The 17,481-nt window shown below is 41.6% G+C and overlaps 1 protein-coding gene across 1 annotated transcript in view; it reads right to left on the reverse strand.

Annotated features, from left to right (window-relative positions):
* trpm5 (transient receptor potential cation channel, subfamily M, member 5) overlaps nucleotides 1-17,481 on the reverse strand; it is a 115,109-nt gene that overhangs the window by 51,020 nt on the left and 46,608 nt on the right. Inside the window, exons 5-11 of the mRNA XM_043706179.1 lie at nucleotides 17,252-17,418; nucleotides 12,564-12,735; nucleotides 10,488-10,552; nucleotides 6,864-7,049; nucleotides 4,579-4,681; nucleotides 4,344-4,462; nucleotides 885-1,253 (exon numbers count right to left, since the gene is read on the reverse strand). Coding sequence (XP_043562114.1) covers nucleotides 885-1,253; nucleotides 4,344-4,462; nucleotides 4,579-4,681; nucleotides 6,864-7,049; nucleotides 10,488-10,552; nucleotides 12,564-12,735; nucleotides 17,252-17,418 — 1,181 coding nt within the window. The remainder of the gene's footprint in view (nucleotides 1-884; nucleotides 1,254-4,343; nucleotides 4,463-4,578; nucleotides 4,682-6,863; nucleotides 7,050-10,487; nucleotides 10,553-12,563; nucleotides 12,736-17,251; nucleotides 17,419-17,481) is intronic.

Here is a 17,481-nt window from a genome sequence, read left to right on the forward strand (position 1 = left end):
TGGGGGAAGGGGGTCGAAGAGTGGTGCGGGGCTTCATCAATGCTGCAGTTCCCTTTCACACAAGTGTGTCTCTGCTCAGAAACAAACCCTGAGACAGAGAGAAGGAGCAAGGCAGGACAAAGGAAACTTCAGAAAACTCCAAGCCCCAGAAGAGAGGCATTGAATCAATTAACCAAACGAAATAGTGCCCATCCATCTTGTTCAGATAATCGAGGTTCCTCTGTACTAAGCTAATGGTAAGATTCTTGGCAGAGTAGAGGAGGGTAGTGAGTAACATCTACTCGACAGTAAATTGCAATCCTTTTTCTTTTCGTTGGTGTGGTACATTCTGTTGGGTGAGGGATATTATCTTAGTGAGACATTAGGCAGAAATAACTTGGTGGGGAATAAGAGTACCAGAGCAGGTGGCTGGAAACATGCTGTGACCAAAGGGAATTGTCAGTGTGGTGGGCCTCTATTCTAAGTCTGTTTGACAAAGTGCCTAAATAGCAGGGATGGAAATTTGGCTTGAAGGTAAGAAGAGTTTAGCAAAATGTTTCAGATGGGCGGGGACACAAGTTCCCAATTTGTTGAGTTTTAATTTCAGGAATTTTACAGGCTATTCTTCATCACCTTTCAGCAGTTGTAGCTGCTAATTATTGAAGAGATCAGTGCATGGATAAATCAGTACCTCAAAATGTATCAGCAAGAATGGGGGCTTGACAGTTCCTTCAGGCAGTAAAGAGCCTCCAATGTGGCTTCAAGCTGACATTAAGCACAAGATGCCATCTTGGTAAAGGAGTTGAAGGTTATGCTAGGAAAGCTCATGTGGAACATTGCTAAGGACATTCTACCAAGCAATGTGAATGGCAAACAGACTGCTGACTGCTGGGTTTTGCACTTACTGTTATTGATTTCTTAACACCCAAATGCTTGCGAGAGGGGTTGGACTCCTGGAAAATACCCTTGCATGCATCGTGTAGGAAATCCTTTAGCACTTTAGATACTTCATATAGGGTAAACTTGGGCCTCTTCTCTGGTGTATGACGGTGTGAAGTGGAGTTCATGCCACTTATAGTAAGTCTCTGCTCCTCGTGTTTCTTCAGTAAGAGCTCATACAGGAGGCTCTTCTGCGAGATGGAACGGTAGAGTTCCTGGAGCCGGCCATAGGTGAGGAAGTCATTCATATTCATCCCATTGTCAATGAACAGCCGGACAAACTCTGGCTTGTCATTCACCAAGGCATCCATCATTACTTCTTCCAGGTCACAAGACTACAAAACAAAAGTACACATATTATTCTTGTACAGGACTTTGATTAGTGAATGTTGATATGACTGCTGCAGCATACAAGATTCTCCAACAAAGCATTGTGTGGTGATGAGTTCTGTTTGAGTAATGTTGGTCAAGGAGTAAACATTGACTAATGTAGGTGAATGGGAAATAATTTGCTTTGGCCTTGTAAATGATATGGCAGAGTACTTCCTAAATGATCAAAAACTAGAAACAATGCAAAGAGGCTTGGTGGAGATAAGTGTTGCAAGGACAGTGTTTGTTAACATGGAACATAGGACATCACAGTGCAGTAGAGGCCCTTCGGCCCTCGATGTTGCGCTGACTTGTGAAATTAATCTGATGCCCTACACCGTTCCATTATTATCCATAAGCATGTCCAATGCCCATTTAAATGCCCTTAACGTCATCAAGTCTACTACTGTTGCAGGCAGGTTGTTCCACACTCCTGCTATTCTCGGAGTGAAGAAACTACCCCTAATCCACCCTCGGGTGATTGACTCTTTGTGAAGTTTGCATGACCCCCCCCCCCACCCCCCATCTGTGTGTAAAGAAGTGCAGGTTAGTGGACTAGCTATGCTAAATTGCTCATAATGTCCAGGGATGTGTAGGCTAGGTAGGTTAGCCATGGATATGCAAGGTTACAAGGCTCGGGTGGGTCTGGCTGGGTTGTTCTTTGAAGGTCATGTGGATTCGATAGGCTGAATGGCCTGCTTCCACACTGTAGAGATTCTACCTCCTGAAGCCTGAAGTGTAATACCAGCACTGGCCACAATCCCAGTGAGCCACTGTAATTGGAGAGCTGCTGGCTTCTGAAATCACACCTCATCTGTTAATGGCCAATTGACCATTAAAATGGATGCCTCTTTGGCTGGGAAGCCTCTCCGTGACATTTTACATTGGACTTCCTGCACTCTCTGTATTATGTACCGAAAGGATGGTAAGGTGTTTGTAACTCTCTTTTGCAAATGACAGTTGATACTAGATGAACTATACATTTTCTATCTAAGATTATAAGACTTTTGTTAACAAAATATACCAAGGAGGCTGATATATGAAGTTTGGTGATGGTCAACCATGACCGTAGCTTGAACCTATTCTTGTTCCATAATCCTCTAGTTTTCTTAATTAATGCCATGAATCAGGTAGATGTCAAATGTGTCAATTAAAAACAGAAAATGCTGGTAATATTGAACAGGTCAGGCACCCTCTGTAGAAACGTTTCTGCACCTGAAAGATTAACAGTTTCTCTATCTGCTTGGCCTGTTGAGTATTTCCAGCATTTTGTGTGTGTTTCTGCTTTCCAGTTTTTGCAGTATTTTGATTTTGTGTTGACGTTCAATGTCCCATCTGAAGGGCACATTTCTGGCCATGCAGCTCTGCCTCAGTAACACACTGCAACGTGCACATAGGATTTGTGCTGAAGTCTCTCGAGATGAGCTGAATGAGCTTTGGTCTTCTTCCACATTGGGGAACATGGGGACCTTCATACTGATTGCAGTCAAAACTAATTCCCAGTTTTGAACACATTAATTAGGCCATTTTTTTTGGAGTACTGCATGCAATTCTGGTCTCCATGCTATTGGAAAGATGCTGTGAAACTTGAATAGGTTCAGGAAAAGTTTACAAGGATGTTGCCAAGGTTGGATGGTTTGAGCTAAAGAGAAGTTGAATAGGCTGAAGCTATTTTCCTTGGAGCTTTAGAGGCTGAGAGGTGACCTTATAGAGGTTTATAAAATCACAAGGGGCATGGAGACAATAAATAGCCAAGGTTTTTTCCCTGGGTTGGGGGGTGTCCAAAATTGGAGGGTATAGGCTTAAGGTGAGAGGGGAAAGATTTAAAAGGGATCTAAGGGGCAGCATTTCCTTGCAGAGGGTGGTACATGTATGGAACGAGCTACCAGAGGAAGTGGTGGTTGTTGATACAATTCTGACATTTAAAAGGCATTTGGATGGACATATGAATAGGACAGGTTTAGAGCGATATGGACCAAATGCTAGGAAGTGGGACTAGATTAATTTAGGTTATCTGATTGGCATGGAAGAGTTGGATGGAAGGGTCTTTTTGGCTGTGCTGTACATCTCTCTGACTTTAAATACTCAAATATGCTCAAAGTCATAGATCAGAGCTGGATCAGGATTTACAAAACAATGAAGCAATGAGACTGTGTATGTGTGCATCAATTATCGCAACTGCCTGGGGTAAGGAGGGCTAAAAATTCTAAGTAACACTTCCAAGTTATGGAGGGGCTGAATTGAGCAGGAATAGATAAATTCTTTGGACAAGTTGATTAGAAGTTATTATGCAGATCTAGTGCAGGTGGGACTTGCATCCTGGCCTCCTGGTTCAGATGTAGAGACACTACCACTGTATCACATGAGCCCCCTGGAATTAGTTTGAATAGTTTGATTTTCCCAGGTTATTGTGGACTGGCAGAGCAGCTTGTCAGCACATATGCAAATGCATTGTTTTCTTTCAATATGGCTGGATCTGTTCCTGATTGGAGCAGTGAACACCTTCAACAATAGATGAATAACTGATAACACAATACATTTTCCCTAGTTTGTAGAATCTTACAATCCCTATAGTGTGGAAGCAGGCCATCAAGTCTGGGATGTAGAATGTATCTTAGCAGAGACAATACTTCAAAAAGTATTTTTCTGGCTATAAAATTGTTTTGGGACCTCCTGAGATTGCGAACGGTATTGTAATACAAGTTTTTTTTTTCCTTTCTTTATTCAGAACTTGACCAAAGCAAATTTAAAAGGAAGAACTTGTTTCATTGTTCCAACATGTCACTAAGATCTCACATTGTTTCTGCCATTCAGATAATTCTAGCATGTTGCTTTCATTTTTAAAGGTTCAGCTTATCTTTTCCTTCTTTGAATGAAACTTCTGATTCACCGCCATTGGTTCCCATCCAAATGGAAATTGCAATTGATGTAAATTTGCTATTAGCCCACCAAAGATAGCAGTTCCACAGACCTATCCTTTTAGTAACACAGGCAGGAAAACCTCAAATGCTCATACTTTCCTCTTTCACTTTGTCGAAATAAATTATATGTCTTACCTTCCACTCCACATCACCATTGAAAATCTCATTCTTGGCAATGTCCACCCTGTTCCAGGCTACAGCAAGTTTTAGTTCATCCAGATACTCCTGGGCTTTCTGAGTCTGACTCTTACATGCTAAAGAGGAGTGCCAAACATTCATTGTAAATATCTACACTGAACCCGACATTTCGCATTACTTTTTAATTTGATGCCAGAATATGATTGCTGTAAAAAAAAAGCAGTCTCCCTACCTTTGACAAGGGCTTTCAGCATAATTGTGTCCAAGTCCTCAGAACTCTCCTGTTCTGAGTTGTGTACTGTTAAAATATGGTCTTTGGCCATAATGTTTTGAATCTTAAAAGAATCCAGAAGTTTACATGTTTGCTTCTTCAGGACAATATTTTAGATTAAATTACCTGAGATTTTTAAATCGTGCAAGTTAAATTTTAATCATCTGACATTAAAGATGGTCGATATTTATGAACGTTCCGCAGTTTGTCTTATTAGCATGTCTTATTACTGAATTAAATGATTCAGAGAGGGTTAAACACACATCAGAGGCAATGTAAAGCAGAAAGCTCAGGGTATTTTGCTGCATGGTTCAATGTGTGGAAATTGGCATATGGAACAATTTAGTTAATACAACAACTTGTGTTAAATAATTTCTCTCAAATAACAAAAATGTTTCCAGTTGAGTATTATAAAGTAAAATTTGACACTGAGCCCGAGGAAGAGGTTTGTGATAATAATGTACATTCAAAACCATTAGTTTAGCAGAACAAGCAAGCAAAAGCAAATTAGTTCCAGTGTAGATAAAAATGAGATAGTACAGTTTAGCAGGAAGAATACGAACACTAACAACTTTGTGATTAATAAGTGTCTAAATCAGGTAAAACAACCAAGAAAATTGGTGATGCATCTTAATAAGAGCATAAAAAGAGTACAAAGATTTCCTGTATTAGGATTCAAGTCTAGTGGGAAAATTTGGAAAGCAGAGAATTTATGTTAAACTTATATAGAATCATGGTTAAATGACACCTGGAGCACTGGGGACATTTCTGGTCTTGTTGGGCATAATCATATGCCACTCTCTGCAATCTACCCCAATCCCTGTTGCCAACTGGGGCTCAAGTGAAAAATTATCTCCCCTCTAAGAGCTTCAGTGTGCCATCCTCCTAGCCCATGCTAGTCCTAAAGTTAGAACTAGGTCATTCAGTGCAGAAATCAAGAAGAACAATTTTCTACAAACAGTCATGGAAGTGTGCAATTTTCTCATCCCCGCAACCCCCCTCCAAAAAAAAACTTACATTGCTAAAACTTCCAAACTTAATAGATAGTCTATTGTTAGGGAAGAATATCAAATGATATGGAGTAAGAACGTTCAAATTGAGAGTTAAGTTACATATTGGCCATGATTTAAGTGATCAGAGGCAAAAAAAAACTGCAGATGCTGGAATCCAAGGTAAACATGCAGAAAGCTGGAAGAACACAGCAAGCCAGGCAGCATCAGGGAGGTGGAGAAGTCAATATTTCAGCAGTGCAGGTTTGAGGGACAAAATGTCCTATTCCTATTTCTCAGCATACTTTTTAACAATGCTATGGCTTTATAAGGTTGTCTATCCTGGTTTTGTTTTGATGAGAGGTTGTAAGACAGAGGTACTGAGCTGTCTACTTGGCAAGCCAGTAATCAGCTTGTGAAGACTTGTTTTTTTTATGGTTGGAACAATAGAAGCAGCCTGGCTGGGTGTGACCAGCTGTCACAGACCATGATTTCTAGACTTATTGTTTTAGTTTTTAGGTTTAGCTTTAAACAGTTGCTATTGTGGGCAAAAAGACATGGAAGCTATTTTTCCCTCTCTCTCGCTTAAACTTGGGGTTCTCTTCCTAGGCTGCTGAACTATTTGTAAGATAAATCTATTATTTTGAATTTGCCTTTTTGCCAAAGAGTGTATTTATGGGATATTTCTATACTGTAACAGTTAATTAATAATAGCTATTGTATCTATTTTCTGTTAAGTTTTCCAATGTAAATTAAGTTATTCTAAATTCTTCTTTCTTTTGGTTGTATTTGAACTATATTGTTACAATAAATCGTGCTTTGCTTAACGTGGAGTGGTTTGATCAGTCATATCGCATCTGGAACATGGTCCTTTTTCTTATTTTTTAAGCAAATATGAATTTAGGGTCTAGGCTGCCTTCTTAAAATATTTTGAGGGGACTTGGTCTGGTCCAAAACAAATTAAACAGAAACAGTCATAAAGCAGGCAAACAAAATGCCAATAAAATCAGCTGTAGACACTGGAAATCTAAAACATAGAATGAAGAAACTCAGCACGTCTGGCAGCATCTGCAGAGAGAGATTCAGAGTTATCATTTTGAGTCTGATGTGACTACTCTTCATACTGGATTTGAAACAACACAGATGCTGCCAGACCTGTTGAGTTTCTCCAGCATTCTTTTTGCATTTGATTGAAACAAGGTATCAAGCCTTTCTCTCAGTACTTGTTCAATGCACTGGTGATAATGCTAATCTTACCAGTTTGGTCCATTTGAGAATATTCTCCCCGGAAAAGGTTTCCCTTGGGAATTTTTCCTGAAGTTGTTCTTGTACAGTCTCTGGAACCAAAGGTCCATGCATCAACGAGGCAATAACATCAGCAATGCCTCCAGATCCTGCCAGGACTAGCCACGGAACAGAGTTTTCCATCCCTTGGTACACTTTCTATGAAGCAAATTGAAGCTCGCTTATCAAGATTTTGTATCTTGTAGAAACAGCAATCATAGAATATTCATTTGAAACTACTATTTCACAGCTGCAGAAAAGCACCAATTCCCCACTTCCTAAGCCATATAGACGAAACACAACAGAATATACTGCTGTACTGTGATGCAGGCTCAGTCCTGCAGGAAGATTATACTCGATTGCCAGTTTTTAAAATTCATTTTCTTCAATCCTCTTGCACCAAACCTACTTGTCTGAAAGGGAAAGGTTTGTCTGCTCACTAGAATATTCCTTGCAGTACCTCATCTACTTGCTACCAGGGTGTAGACATTTACTGTAATCACCATTAAGAAGGCATCAGTCATTCTTCCTTCTTGAACTGCTGTGGTCTGTGCAGTGAAAGCAATCTCACAGTGCTGTTAGATGTACATTAGAGGATTTTGACCCAGCGACAATGAAGTCATGGTGTTATGTTATAAATCAGGGACGGTGAGCAAATTGGAAGGGAACTCGCAGGTGGTGGCATTTCTATTTCCCTCCTGGCCTTCTCTGTACAGACTACACATTTGGGAAGTGCTGTTGAAACAGCTTTGGTAATTGGCTGCAGTGCCACTGCAGTGTCATACAGGGCTTCCTAAAATGTGGGCAGTTCTGGGGTTGCAATCTCAGAGATGGAGATGGTTGCTGCAGACAACTGATCATAAAAGTAAAAAATGCAACAGCAGAAGTAGGACATTCAGACCATCAAGTCTGCTCCACTATGCAGTAAGATCATGGCCTATGCAATAATCCTGAACTCCATTTTCCTTCCATTATCCTTGATCCCTTTACTGATTAAAAATCTGTCCATCTCAACCTTAAATCTACTCAAATGACCTAGCCTCAATAAGCTTTCTGCAGTAAGATTCACAAACCTCAGAAGAAATGCCTCCTCACCTCTGTCTTATACATGTGACACCTCATTCTAAGATAATACCCTCTGGACTGAGACTCTCCCGAATGGAGAAACTTTTCCATATCTACCCTTCAATTCCCCTGAAAATCTTTCATGTTTCAGTAAGGTAGCCTCTCATTCTTCTAAATGCCAATGAGTACAGGACCAGGTGTCTGATTTAGTTGTAGGGGAGCACTTGAGAGAGTGAGCATAATTCAGTTACGTTTAGTTTAGCGATAGAAAGGGATAGGTACATGCCACAGATCAAGAGTTATCGATGGGGCAAGGGCAATTATAATTATATAACTATAATTAAAATTGGTATCAGCCATGTAAACCTTCTCTGGACTTTCTCCAATGGCAGTATTATCTTTCCCAAGAGGCCTAAAACTGTCCACAGTATTCCAGTTGCGGTCTGACCAATAGCCAAACATTACGTGGCCTCTTTCAAGTCGAAATTTTAGTTAAAGTGGTGTGGCCTTAGCCTGAGGTCTGGATGCTGTGTTGATAGATATACTCCTTGAAGTTAAACTCCTGCAAGTGATGCCAACAAAACAACCTTCCTCCCCACTCCCAGAAAAATCTCTCAGCAGGTCCACCATCACACCCATCCTCAGTCTCCCAAGTCTGGGCTAATGGCGATTGTCAAGCACAAAAACATTGTCACAATGGGAAATTGTTTGGGTAGCACAGTTGTAGATGGTGCACACTGCTGACACTGGAGTGAGTTACTTTTTAAGGTGGTGTATAAGGTGCCAATCAACAAGCAGGGTGCTTTGTCCTGACTGGCATTGAATATTTTGGGTGCTGTCAGAGCTGCACCCATCCAGAGAAGTGGAGAATATTCCATCACCTTCCTGACTCATGTCTGACAACATTAGTCTTTGGAGAATGGATAATGGAATTGAGGTACGCACTTTAAATTGTTCAAGAATAATTAGACCATGTTTTTGAGAGCGTCTGGTGGGGTTGGAGTGTCAGTGTGGAGAGTGAGAGAAAAGTTGGACCGTTTACTCTAAAGATAAATGTAAAGTTGCAAAAGGACATTCTAAAATGGGCCAAATAACCTCCAATGATAATGACTCACTAGTTAGTAATCAGGAACAGGAAGACAACGTAAAATTTCCTTGACAAGCACAGGGGCACTCAATGTCCCAGCTGAGATAACTTCCTTCACACAAACCCAGGATTTATATAGCACAACTGACAAAGGTATCACCGAAAATAGAGTGCAAAACTGGTGACTCAGAAGACCTCTCAGAAAAAGCCCCTCCTGACCCTCACCTGCCACCTCACATCCTGGACAAGGAGTTGGTGAGCGGGGGATGCGATGTGCAGAACAATGAAGAAGAAGCAGCAATGGGTACGCAACATGACATCAGCACCAATGTGCAGCATGATGCACCATGATGATATCAGCAGTATCTGTTCACCCATATTTGTTGCAAATTGCCATCATGGTAAAGGAGTTGAGGTTTGCACCGTGATGGTTACATGCAGACGCCTTTAATAGTTGATTGCTATTTAATATGCTAACACCAATAAAAGGTATTAAAGACAGACGTGCATTTATGTAACACGCTTCACAACCACCAAATGTCTCAACCCGCTCTACAGCCAATAAAGTACTTTTTGAAATGTCGTGACTTGCAATGTGGGAATCACAACTGTCAATCTGTACACAGTAAGTTCCCCCACATAGCAAGGTAATAATTTGCAGATATGCTGTCTGTGGGTATTGATTTGAGTTATAAATGTTGACTAGGTCACTAGGGACAACTTGAATGAAGGCAAAATACTGCAGATGCTGGAAATCTGACACAAACACTGAAAATTCTAAGAAACTCAGCAGGTCAGGAAGCATTTGTAGAGGGAGAAACAGAGTTAATATTGCAAGTCCAATAAGACTCTTCTTCAGTAGAAGATCAACCATGACCTCATTAAATGGGGAAGCAGAATGGGCAGCATGGGTCTGAATGGTCTACTCCTGATCCCATTTCTTTACATTATAGATTATTGTCCTGACTCTGGCCCAATAGCTTGATTAGTATAAAGGAACTCAAGACGATTCAGTAATTTACTTATTCAGCTATAAGAGGTCAGCTTCATACTTCAGTTTGTAAAATCAACCAATTTGAGGAGACAGCCACCATCATAAAGAACAACATCCCTGTTCCTCAATTAGTTTGCCCAATCTGGGTTCAGGAAACCATTCTTATCTGTTCTGGATCATGTGCCTTATCTGGCAATTTAGATAATGAAAAACATCTTAACAAACCATCTGAAGGTTACTAATGAATTCTTGTCACAAAGACCAACAACATGGCAGCGCAGAATGGAAAGAATTGTGAACTTATGGTACCATATCTAAATTATGTCATGGCAAAATTGGTGGCTTAAATTGATTGGGGTGTAGAATTTACGGAAAGCTGTGCTTTCAGTATTAGGGTTGAAATGTGTGTTCTTTTTCTAATAATCAGCCAGTGAAGCAAAAGGTGTGTTACCTGCAATAGTTCTGGATGACCATGGACAAGAACGCAGAGCACAGGAATTTCAATACTGCCAGTTCCTGCAAAAGACAGAAGCAGAGTTTAATGCACACTGTACGAGTCTCAGTGCTTTCATTAAGACAGAAATAATTTCTAACAGACTGACCAAATACCTCTGAAAGGATTTTTGTTTTTAGTAGTAATAAGTACTCTCTTTCATTCAATACTACGGGGTAGGTGGGGAATGATGGTGCAATATCCACTTCTGTGGTCTTCTACATCTGCCGTGTCAGAGCAATTAAATAATAAAATAATTCAAAGGCGTCTTTTGTATTGCAATGTGTACTGACATGATGGCTGGAGATGAATATTGTCACACAGCACTCAGATTAAAGTCTCCTCTTTGCTATGTTTACAGTTATGTTTAAAAGGAGTTTTGGAGTGATTTGGATTAGCTCCAACTGTCCAGAGGTTGTCCTAACTTGCTCGTAAATTGCCACAAGATGGCCAATGGTGTGAATAGAAATACATTTATGCTTAGATCTAAACTTTGTGCGAGAACAAACATCTTTTGATGTCAGAGGCTAGATATTCAACTTTCCACCTGAGCACTGAAACCCATAATGAGAAATGACTATCCATCACTTCTATTGAAATTAAAACTAAAGAAAGACATTCATTTGAATAACATTTTGCAGGATCTCGATGTTCTGAAAATGCTTGCAGCCATTGCAATGCTTGAGTTTTTTTGTCACAGTTGTAATGTCAGAAAAGCTTAAGCCACTTTGAGCACAGGGAGATCCCACAGACAGCAATGTGACAAATAGTAGTTTAGAGTGATGTTAGTTCGGGAAAACTATTGATGAGAGAAGTAGGGATAAAGTTCTCTTACAGCACTGCCTTGAGAACATTTATATCCACTTGAAAGAGAAGACAGGGCCACGGATATAACAGCTCATCAAAAAAAGCTGCAACTCTGATAGTGCAGCATATCTCAAGTCTTGTTATTTTCTCAATTCTCTTGAGTTGAATTGAATCCATAAATGTTTGGATTTACACAACAGACTGAGTCACATCTGACACTGAAGGACAAATGAACATTTAATGATTTCTAAAATACATGAGAGACCTGTCACAATAGTTCTTTCACTGGATAGTAAACCAAAAATATATCTGGATGCGAGAATAAGATTGGTGTTTTGTTGCACAGAACTTTTAAAAGAAGCTTTTAAAAATATATCTCTGCTTTTGCAGGGTGTGGGCATTGGTACGCTCAAAAGATAGTGGTATTTCACATTTCCTTTTGAAGATGTATTGAAAGTTCTATTATTGAAGGTTGCACAATGTGAACTGAATTGATGGTAAATGGAAAGCTGAGAGAATGGAATAGAGTCCTTATAGAAGGCCACATGTGAGCAAGCATAGTCAAGATAGCTATGGGAGTCAATGTGGGGTTTTTAATGCATGATAGTTGAAAACCTGTTCCTAAAATTGGGGAGATGAAATCAGGAAAGATCAGAGGGGACAAAAAAAAGAGTTGGAGATGGACTATATGAAGAGTGGAAATTGGTAGCAACGATGGAATTTTCCAATTCAGGGTGAGAGGCGATGATACCAATGATATCAATGTACCAGAGAAAGAGGCTGGGAAGGGCCTGATTAATACTGAAACAATGATGAAACAACAAAAGACATGCACAGCTAGGACATACACAGGTACAATTAACAACATCTCCTGTCTGAAGGAAGTGAGTGGAGTTAAAAGGACAAAGTTAAAAATCACACAAAAGCAGGTTATAGTCCAACAGGTTTATTTGGAAACACTAGCTTTCAGATAGTTAGTTTTCCGATAGTTAGTACTTCCTGGTGTTGTGTGATTTTTAAACTTTGTCCACTCCAGTCCAACATCAGCATTTCCACATTCTGAGTTAAAAGGAGATGATGTTCCATGTATCAATAAGTACATACAGGGAGAGGAGACTGGTGGTAGATGGAGGCTAGTGACAGCAGAGATTCACATTCCCCCCCTGACCCCAACACCCCCACCGATGTGACAATGGAGATCCCCACTCTGAGCAGAGTCTTTCTTACCTGCATAGCCAGTCCGCTGTTCAGAAATATGTTTCAGTAGTTTGAGCCACAATGTGGTGGTCCCATTGGGAGTGGCATCATCCACCAGGATGAAATGGGAATGGTTGTTATCCAAGGAGTAAAGAGGACCTTCAGTTGTCTCCTCAACTTGGTATATTGCTGGACAATGTTTCTAATTGAAGATTTGAAAAAATAACTGAAAATCAGATGGACATTTTCACAAACCTTACTTGTTACAGATTTGCTGCCTGTGGGTAGTAGTACTTAAATCCAAGTTAGGATATTGTGAGTTCAAATCAAACTCCCAGTGACTGGAGTTCATTGGGGTTAACAGTTGAGTGAAGTATTAAGGAAATGCAGCACTGTCACAAAAGAGCCATCTTTCAGTTGAAACATCTGCCCTCTCATGAAGATGTTAAAAGATTCCAAGAGCTTTCAGATGGTAGAGTTTCCAACTCCATCATCTGAAGGGTCAGTGGGAATGCACATCCCCACTATCCTAGTTGCCACTTGCCATTTCACAGAGAGTTAACTGTCTGGAAGCTGAATTTCCATCCCTCAATCAGGCAGATGTCTAGCCTCAGAGAACTATTGGCCAGAAGAAGAAGCAGCTATCTCTGACATCTCCCTCAACCTTCCTCCAATTACCTTAAAATTGTACCCCCTTGTGATAGACATTTCCACCATGGAAAAAAGTCTCTGGCTATCCACTCTACCTATGCCTCTCAACATCTTGTACACCTCTATCATGTCACCTCTCATCCTTTTTTGCTCCAATGAGGAAAGCCCTAGCTCACTCAACCTTTCTTCATAAGACAAGCCCTCCGGTCCAGGCAGCATCCTGGTAAATCTTCTCTGCAACCTCTCTAAAGCTTCCATATCCTTCCTATAATGAAGCAACCAGAACTGAACACAATATTCCAAGTATGGTCTAACCAGAGCTTTTTGGAGTTGTAGCATTACATCACGACTCTTAAACTCAATCGCCCTGCTAATGAAATCCAACACACCATATACCTTCTTAACAACTCCATCAACTTGGATGGCAACTTAGAGGGATGTATGAACATGGACCCCAAGATCCCTGTGTTCCTCCACATTGCCAAGAATCCTGCCTTTAACCCTGTATTCTGCTTGCAAATTCAACCTTCCAAAGTGAATCACTTCAGTTTTCCAGGCTGAACTCCATCTGCCAATTATCAGCCCAGTTCAGCATCCTATCAATGTCCTGTTGCAACTTACAACAGCCCTCCACACTATCCACAACTCCACCAACCTTTTGTGTCGTCAGCAAACTTACCAACCCACCCTTCCACTTCCTCATCCAAGTCATTTATAAAAATCACAAACAGCAGAGGTTCCAGAGCTGATCCCTGCAGAACACCACTGGTCACCAAGCTCCAGGCTGAATACTTTCCAACTATCACCACCCTCTGTCTTCTATGGGCCAGCCAATTCTGTTTCCAGACAGCCAGATTTCCTGTATCTCTTTACTTTCTGAATGAGCCCACCATGGGGAACCTTATCAAACACCTTTCTAAAATTCATGTACACCAGATCCACTGCTCTACCTTCAACAATATGTTTTGTCAAATTCTCAAAGACTTCAGTAAGGTTTGTGAGGCATGACCTGCCCCTCACAAATCCATCCTGACTATCTCTAATCAAACTATGGTCTTCCAAGTACTCATAAATCCTGTCTCAGAATCCTCTCTAATACTTTACCCATCACTGATGTAAGACTGACTGGTCTGTAATTCCCAGGATTATCCCTATTCCCTTTCTTGAACAAGGGAATAACATTTGCCACCCTGCAATCATCTGGCGCTATTCCATTGGACAATGAGGACACCAAAGGTCATCGCCAAATGCACAGTATCTCTTCCTTCACTTCAAGTAGTTACCTAGGGTATATCCTGTCTGACTCAGGGATTTATCTATCTTTATGTATTTCAAAATTTCAGCAAATCCTCCTTCCTTCTAGCATATCTGTCTGTTTCACGCTGTCCTCAGAAATGTCAAGGTGCCTCTCAGTAGTGAATACTGAAGCAAAATATTTATTAATGATCTCCCCTACTTCCTCCAACTCCAGGCACAAGTTCCCTCCACTATTCCTGATCGGCCCTACCCTCACACACTGGCCATCCTCTTGTTCCTCACATAAGTGTAGAACGCCTTAGGGTTTTCCTTATTCCTAGCCACTAAAGCCCCTTCTAGCTCTCCTCAGGCCATTCTTCAGTTGCTTCCTGGCTACCTTGTAATCCTGTAAAGCCCTGTCTGATCCTTGCCTCCTCAACTTTAAGCAAGCAAGGTTCCTTCTTCCTCTTGACTAGATGTTCCACATCCCTTGTCACCCAAGGTTCTTTCAACCTACCATCCCTTCCTTGCCTCAGTGGGACAAACCTATTCAGCACTATCTGCAATTGCTTCCTAAATAACTTCCACAATTCTGTTGTGTATTTCCCTGAGAACATGTGTTCCCAATTTAGGCACCCCAGTTCCTGCCTAATAAATTGTAATTCCCCCTTCCCCAATTAAATACTTTTCCATTCCATCTGCTCCTATCCCCCTCCATGAGTGTAGTAAACGTCAGGGAGTTTTGATCACTATCACCGAAATGCTCTCCCACCAAGAGATCTGATACCTAGCCTGGTTTGTTGCCAGGCACCAAATCCAGTATGGCTTCCCCTCTAGTCAGCATATCTACATATTGTATCAGGAATCCTTCCTGGACACATCTGATAAGAACTGCTCCATCCAAACTATTGAACTAAGTAGGTTCCAATCAATATTAGGAAAGTTAAAGTCACCCATGTCAACAACAGCAGCTGTGATATTATCGCTGATTAGCAATGCCAATCCTCCATTTCTTTTCCGCCCCACACACCCAATTCGTTTTGAAACATCTAAACGCTGGAACATCCAACAATCATTCCTGCCCCTGTGATATCCAACTCTCCGTAACGGCCACAACATCATAGATCAAAGTACTGATCCATGCTCTTGAGTTCATCACCCTTATTCCTTTTACTTCTTGCATTAAAATAGACACACCAACCTATCACATTGACTGTACCTTTGCCATATCAAGTGCCTATCCCTCCCCAGAGACTCTCTGCAGGCTGTTCATTACCTACTCTATCATCTGATCCATAGCTCAGTTTCCTACCCCCCTTCCAATCCAGTCTAAACCTTCCCAAAAAGCTGTAAAAAAAAAAATCCTCCCAGTGCCCCTCCAGTTCAGGTGCAACCTATCTTGCTTGTACAGGTCCCACCTTCCCCAGAAGTAATCCCAATGATCCACATATCTGAAGCCCTCCCTCCTAACCAGCCCGGCAGCCACGTGTTTATCTGCGCCCACTCTCTATTCCTATCCTCACTAGCATGTGGCTCTGGTAGCAATCCTGAAATTACTACTCTGCTCATCCTGCCTTCTAACTTCCAACCTAACTCCCAATATTCACTTTTCAGGTCCTCCCTCCTTTCCCTACCGATATGTACCATGATTTCCGACTGCTCTACCTCCCCCTTAAGAATCCTGCAGACTCGATCAGAGACATTCCTGACCCTAGCACCCAGGAGGCAACATACCATCCAGGAGTCTCACTCGCGACCAGAATCTCTTGTCAGTTCCTCTTACAATTGAATCTGCTATCACTATCGCTCTCTTATTCTACCCGCTTCCTTTCTGAGCCACAGAGCTAGGTTCAGTGCCAGAAACCTGGCCACTGTGGTTTACCCCTGGTAGGTCGCTCCCCCCAACAGTACCCAAAACAGTATACTTATTATTGAGGGGAATGGCCACAGGGGATCCCAGCACTGACTGCCTATTCCCTTTCCCTCACCTGACGGTCACCCAGCTATCTTTGTCCTGTAGCTTAGTATGATTACCTCCTTATAACTCCCCTCCATCACCGCCTCAGCCTCCTGAATGATCTGAGGTTCATCCAGTTCCAGCTCCCTAACGGGGTCTGTAGGAGATGGAGTTGGGTGCACTTCTCACAGGAAAAGTCAGCAGGGACACCAGTGGTGACCCTTACCTCTCACATCCTGTAAAAGGAACATGAAACTGCCCTAGCCTCCATCCCCTCAGCTCTACATTACCAAGATAGATTGAATAAATGAGAAAAAAAAAACCTGACCTTACCAACTCTTGACACACTGTCTTTTTTTTTGGTTAGAGGAGGAGGAGGATGGATGGGCGACACTACACATGCACTGACTTGGGTTTAACCACAGCCCGAATAAATCAGTTCACGTGCCCAGCCACCCCAGTGTCTGCATCCCCTCCTGTTGAGCCCTTCACGGCACCTATTCACGAGGTAAGTCTTTAAGAGGGAAACTGACCTTCCCAGCAGCCTCCAATCCTCACTCCGGTAAACTCAGAGCTTGGGAACAACCTCCCTCTGGTTGGTACCTCCTCTGCTGGGGAGCACTCAATTTGTAGTGGACTGCGTTTCTGCCACTTCCTCACAAATCAAACCAAAATAGCCCTGGATTCCAGTGCGAATTGTGAGCCAGCATGTGAAGTCCCCAAACTATTTATCAGGCCTTTTGGCACATCTTCTCCCCACCCTCCACTCCACCAACTCAGGGCCGATGAAAATTCATCACAAATTGCTCAGAACAAGATCCTTAAAGCAGGAGAGGTGTGAGGAAGGGTACTATAAATTATTTGAATAATTTACCTTAACATTGGCTAAGGCTTCACGGTCAGAAATTATTCTCCACGGCGATATTCCTATTGCAAAGACTTTGATTTTAGAGCATGTGTTGGCCATGGCATGATCACGGACTGCCTCCCCGATGTGTTTGGTGATTCCAGCTCGCAAACCACTTGTAATAATCCAAGCTCCTGTGTGGAAGTTTGGACAAAGCATGATTTTTTTATTTAAACAACAAAAAAAAAACACTTTCA

This window comes from Chiloscyllium plagiosum, chromosome 16 (genome assembly GCF_004010195.1).
Source record: "Chiloscyllium plagiosum isolate BGI_BamShark_2017 chromosome 16, ASM401019v2, whole genome shotgun sequence".
Classification (NCBI taxonomy): domain Eukaryota; kingdom Metazoa; phylum Chordata; class Chondrichthyes; order Orectolobiformes; family Hemiscylliidae; genus Chiloscyllium; species Chiloscyllium plagiosum.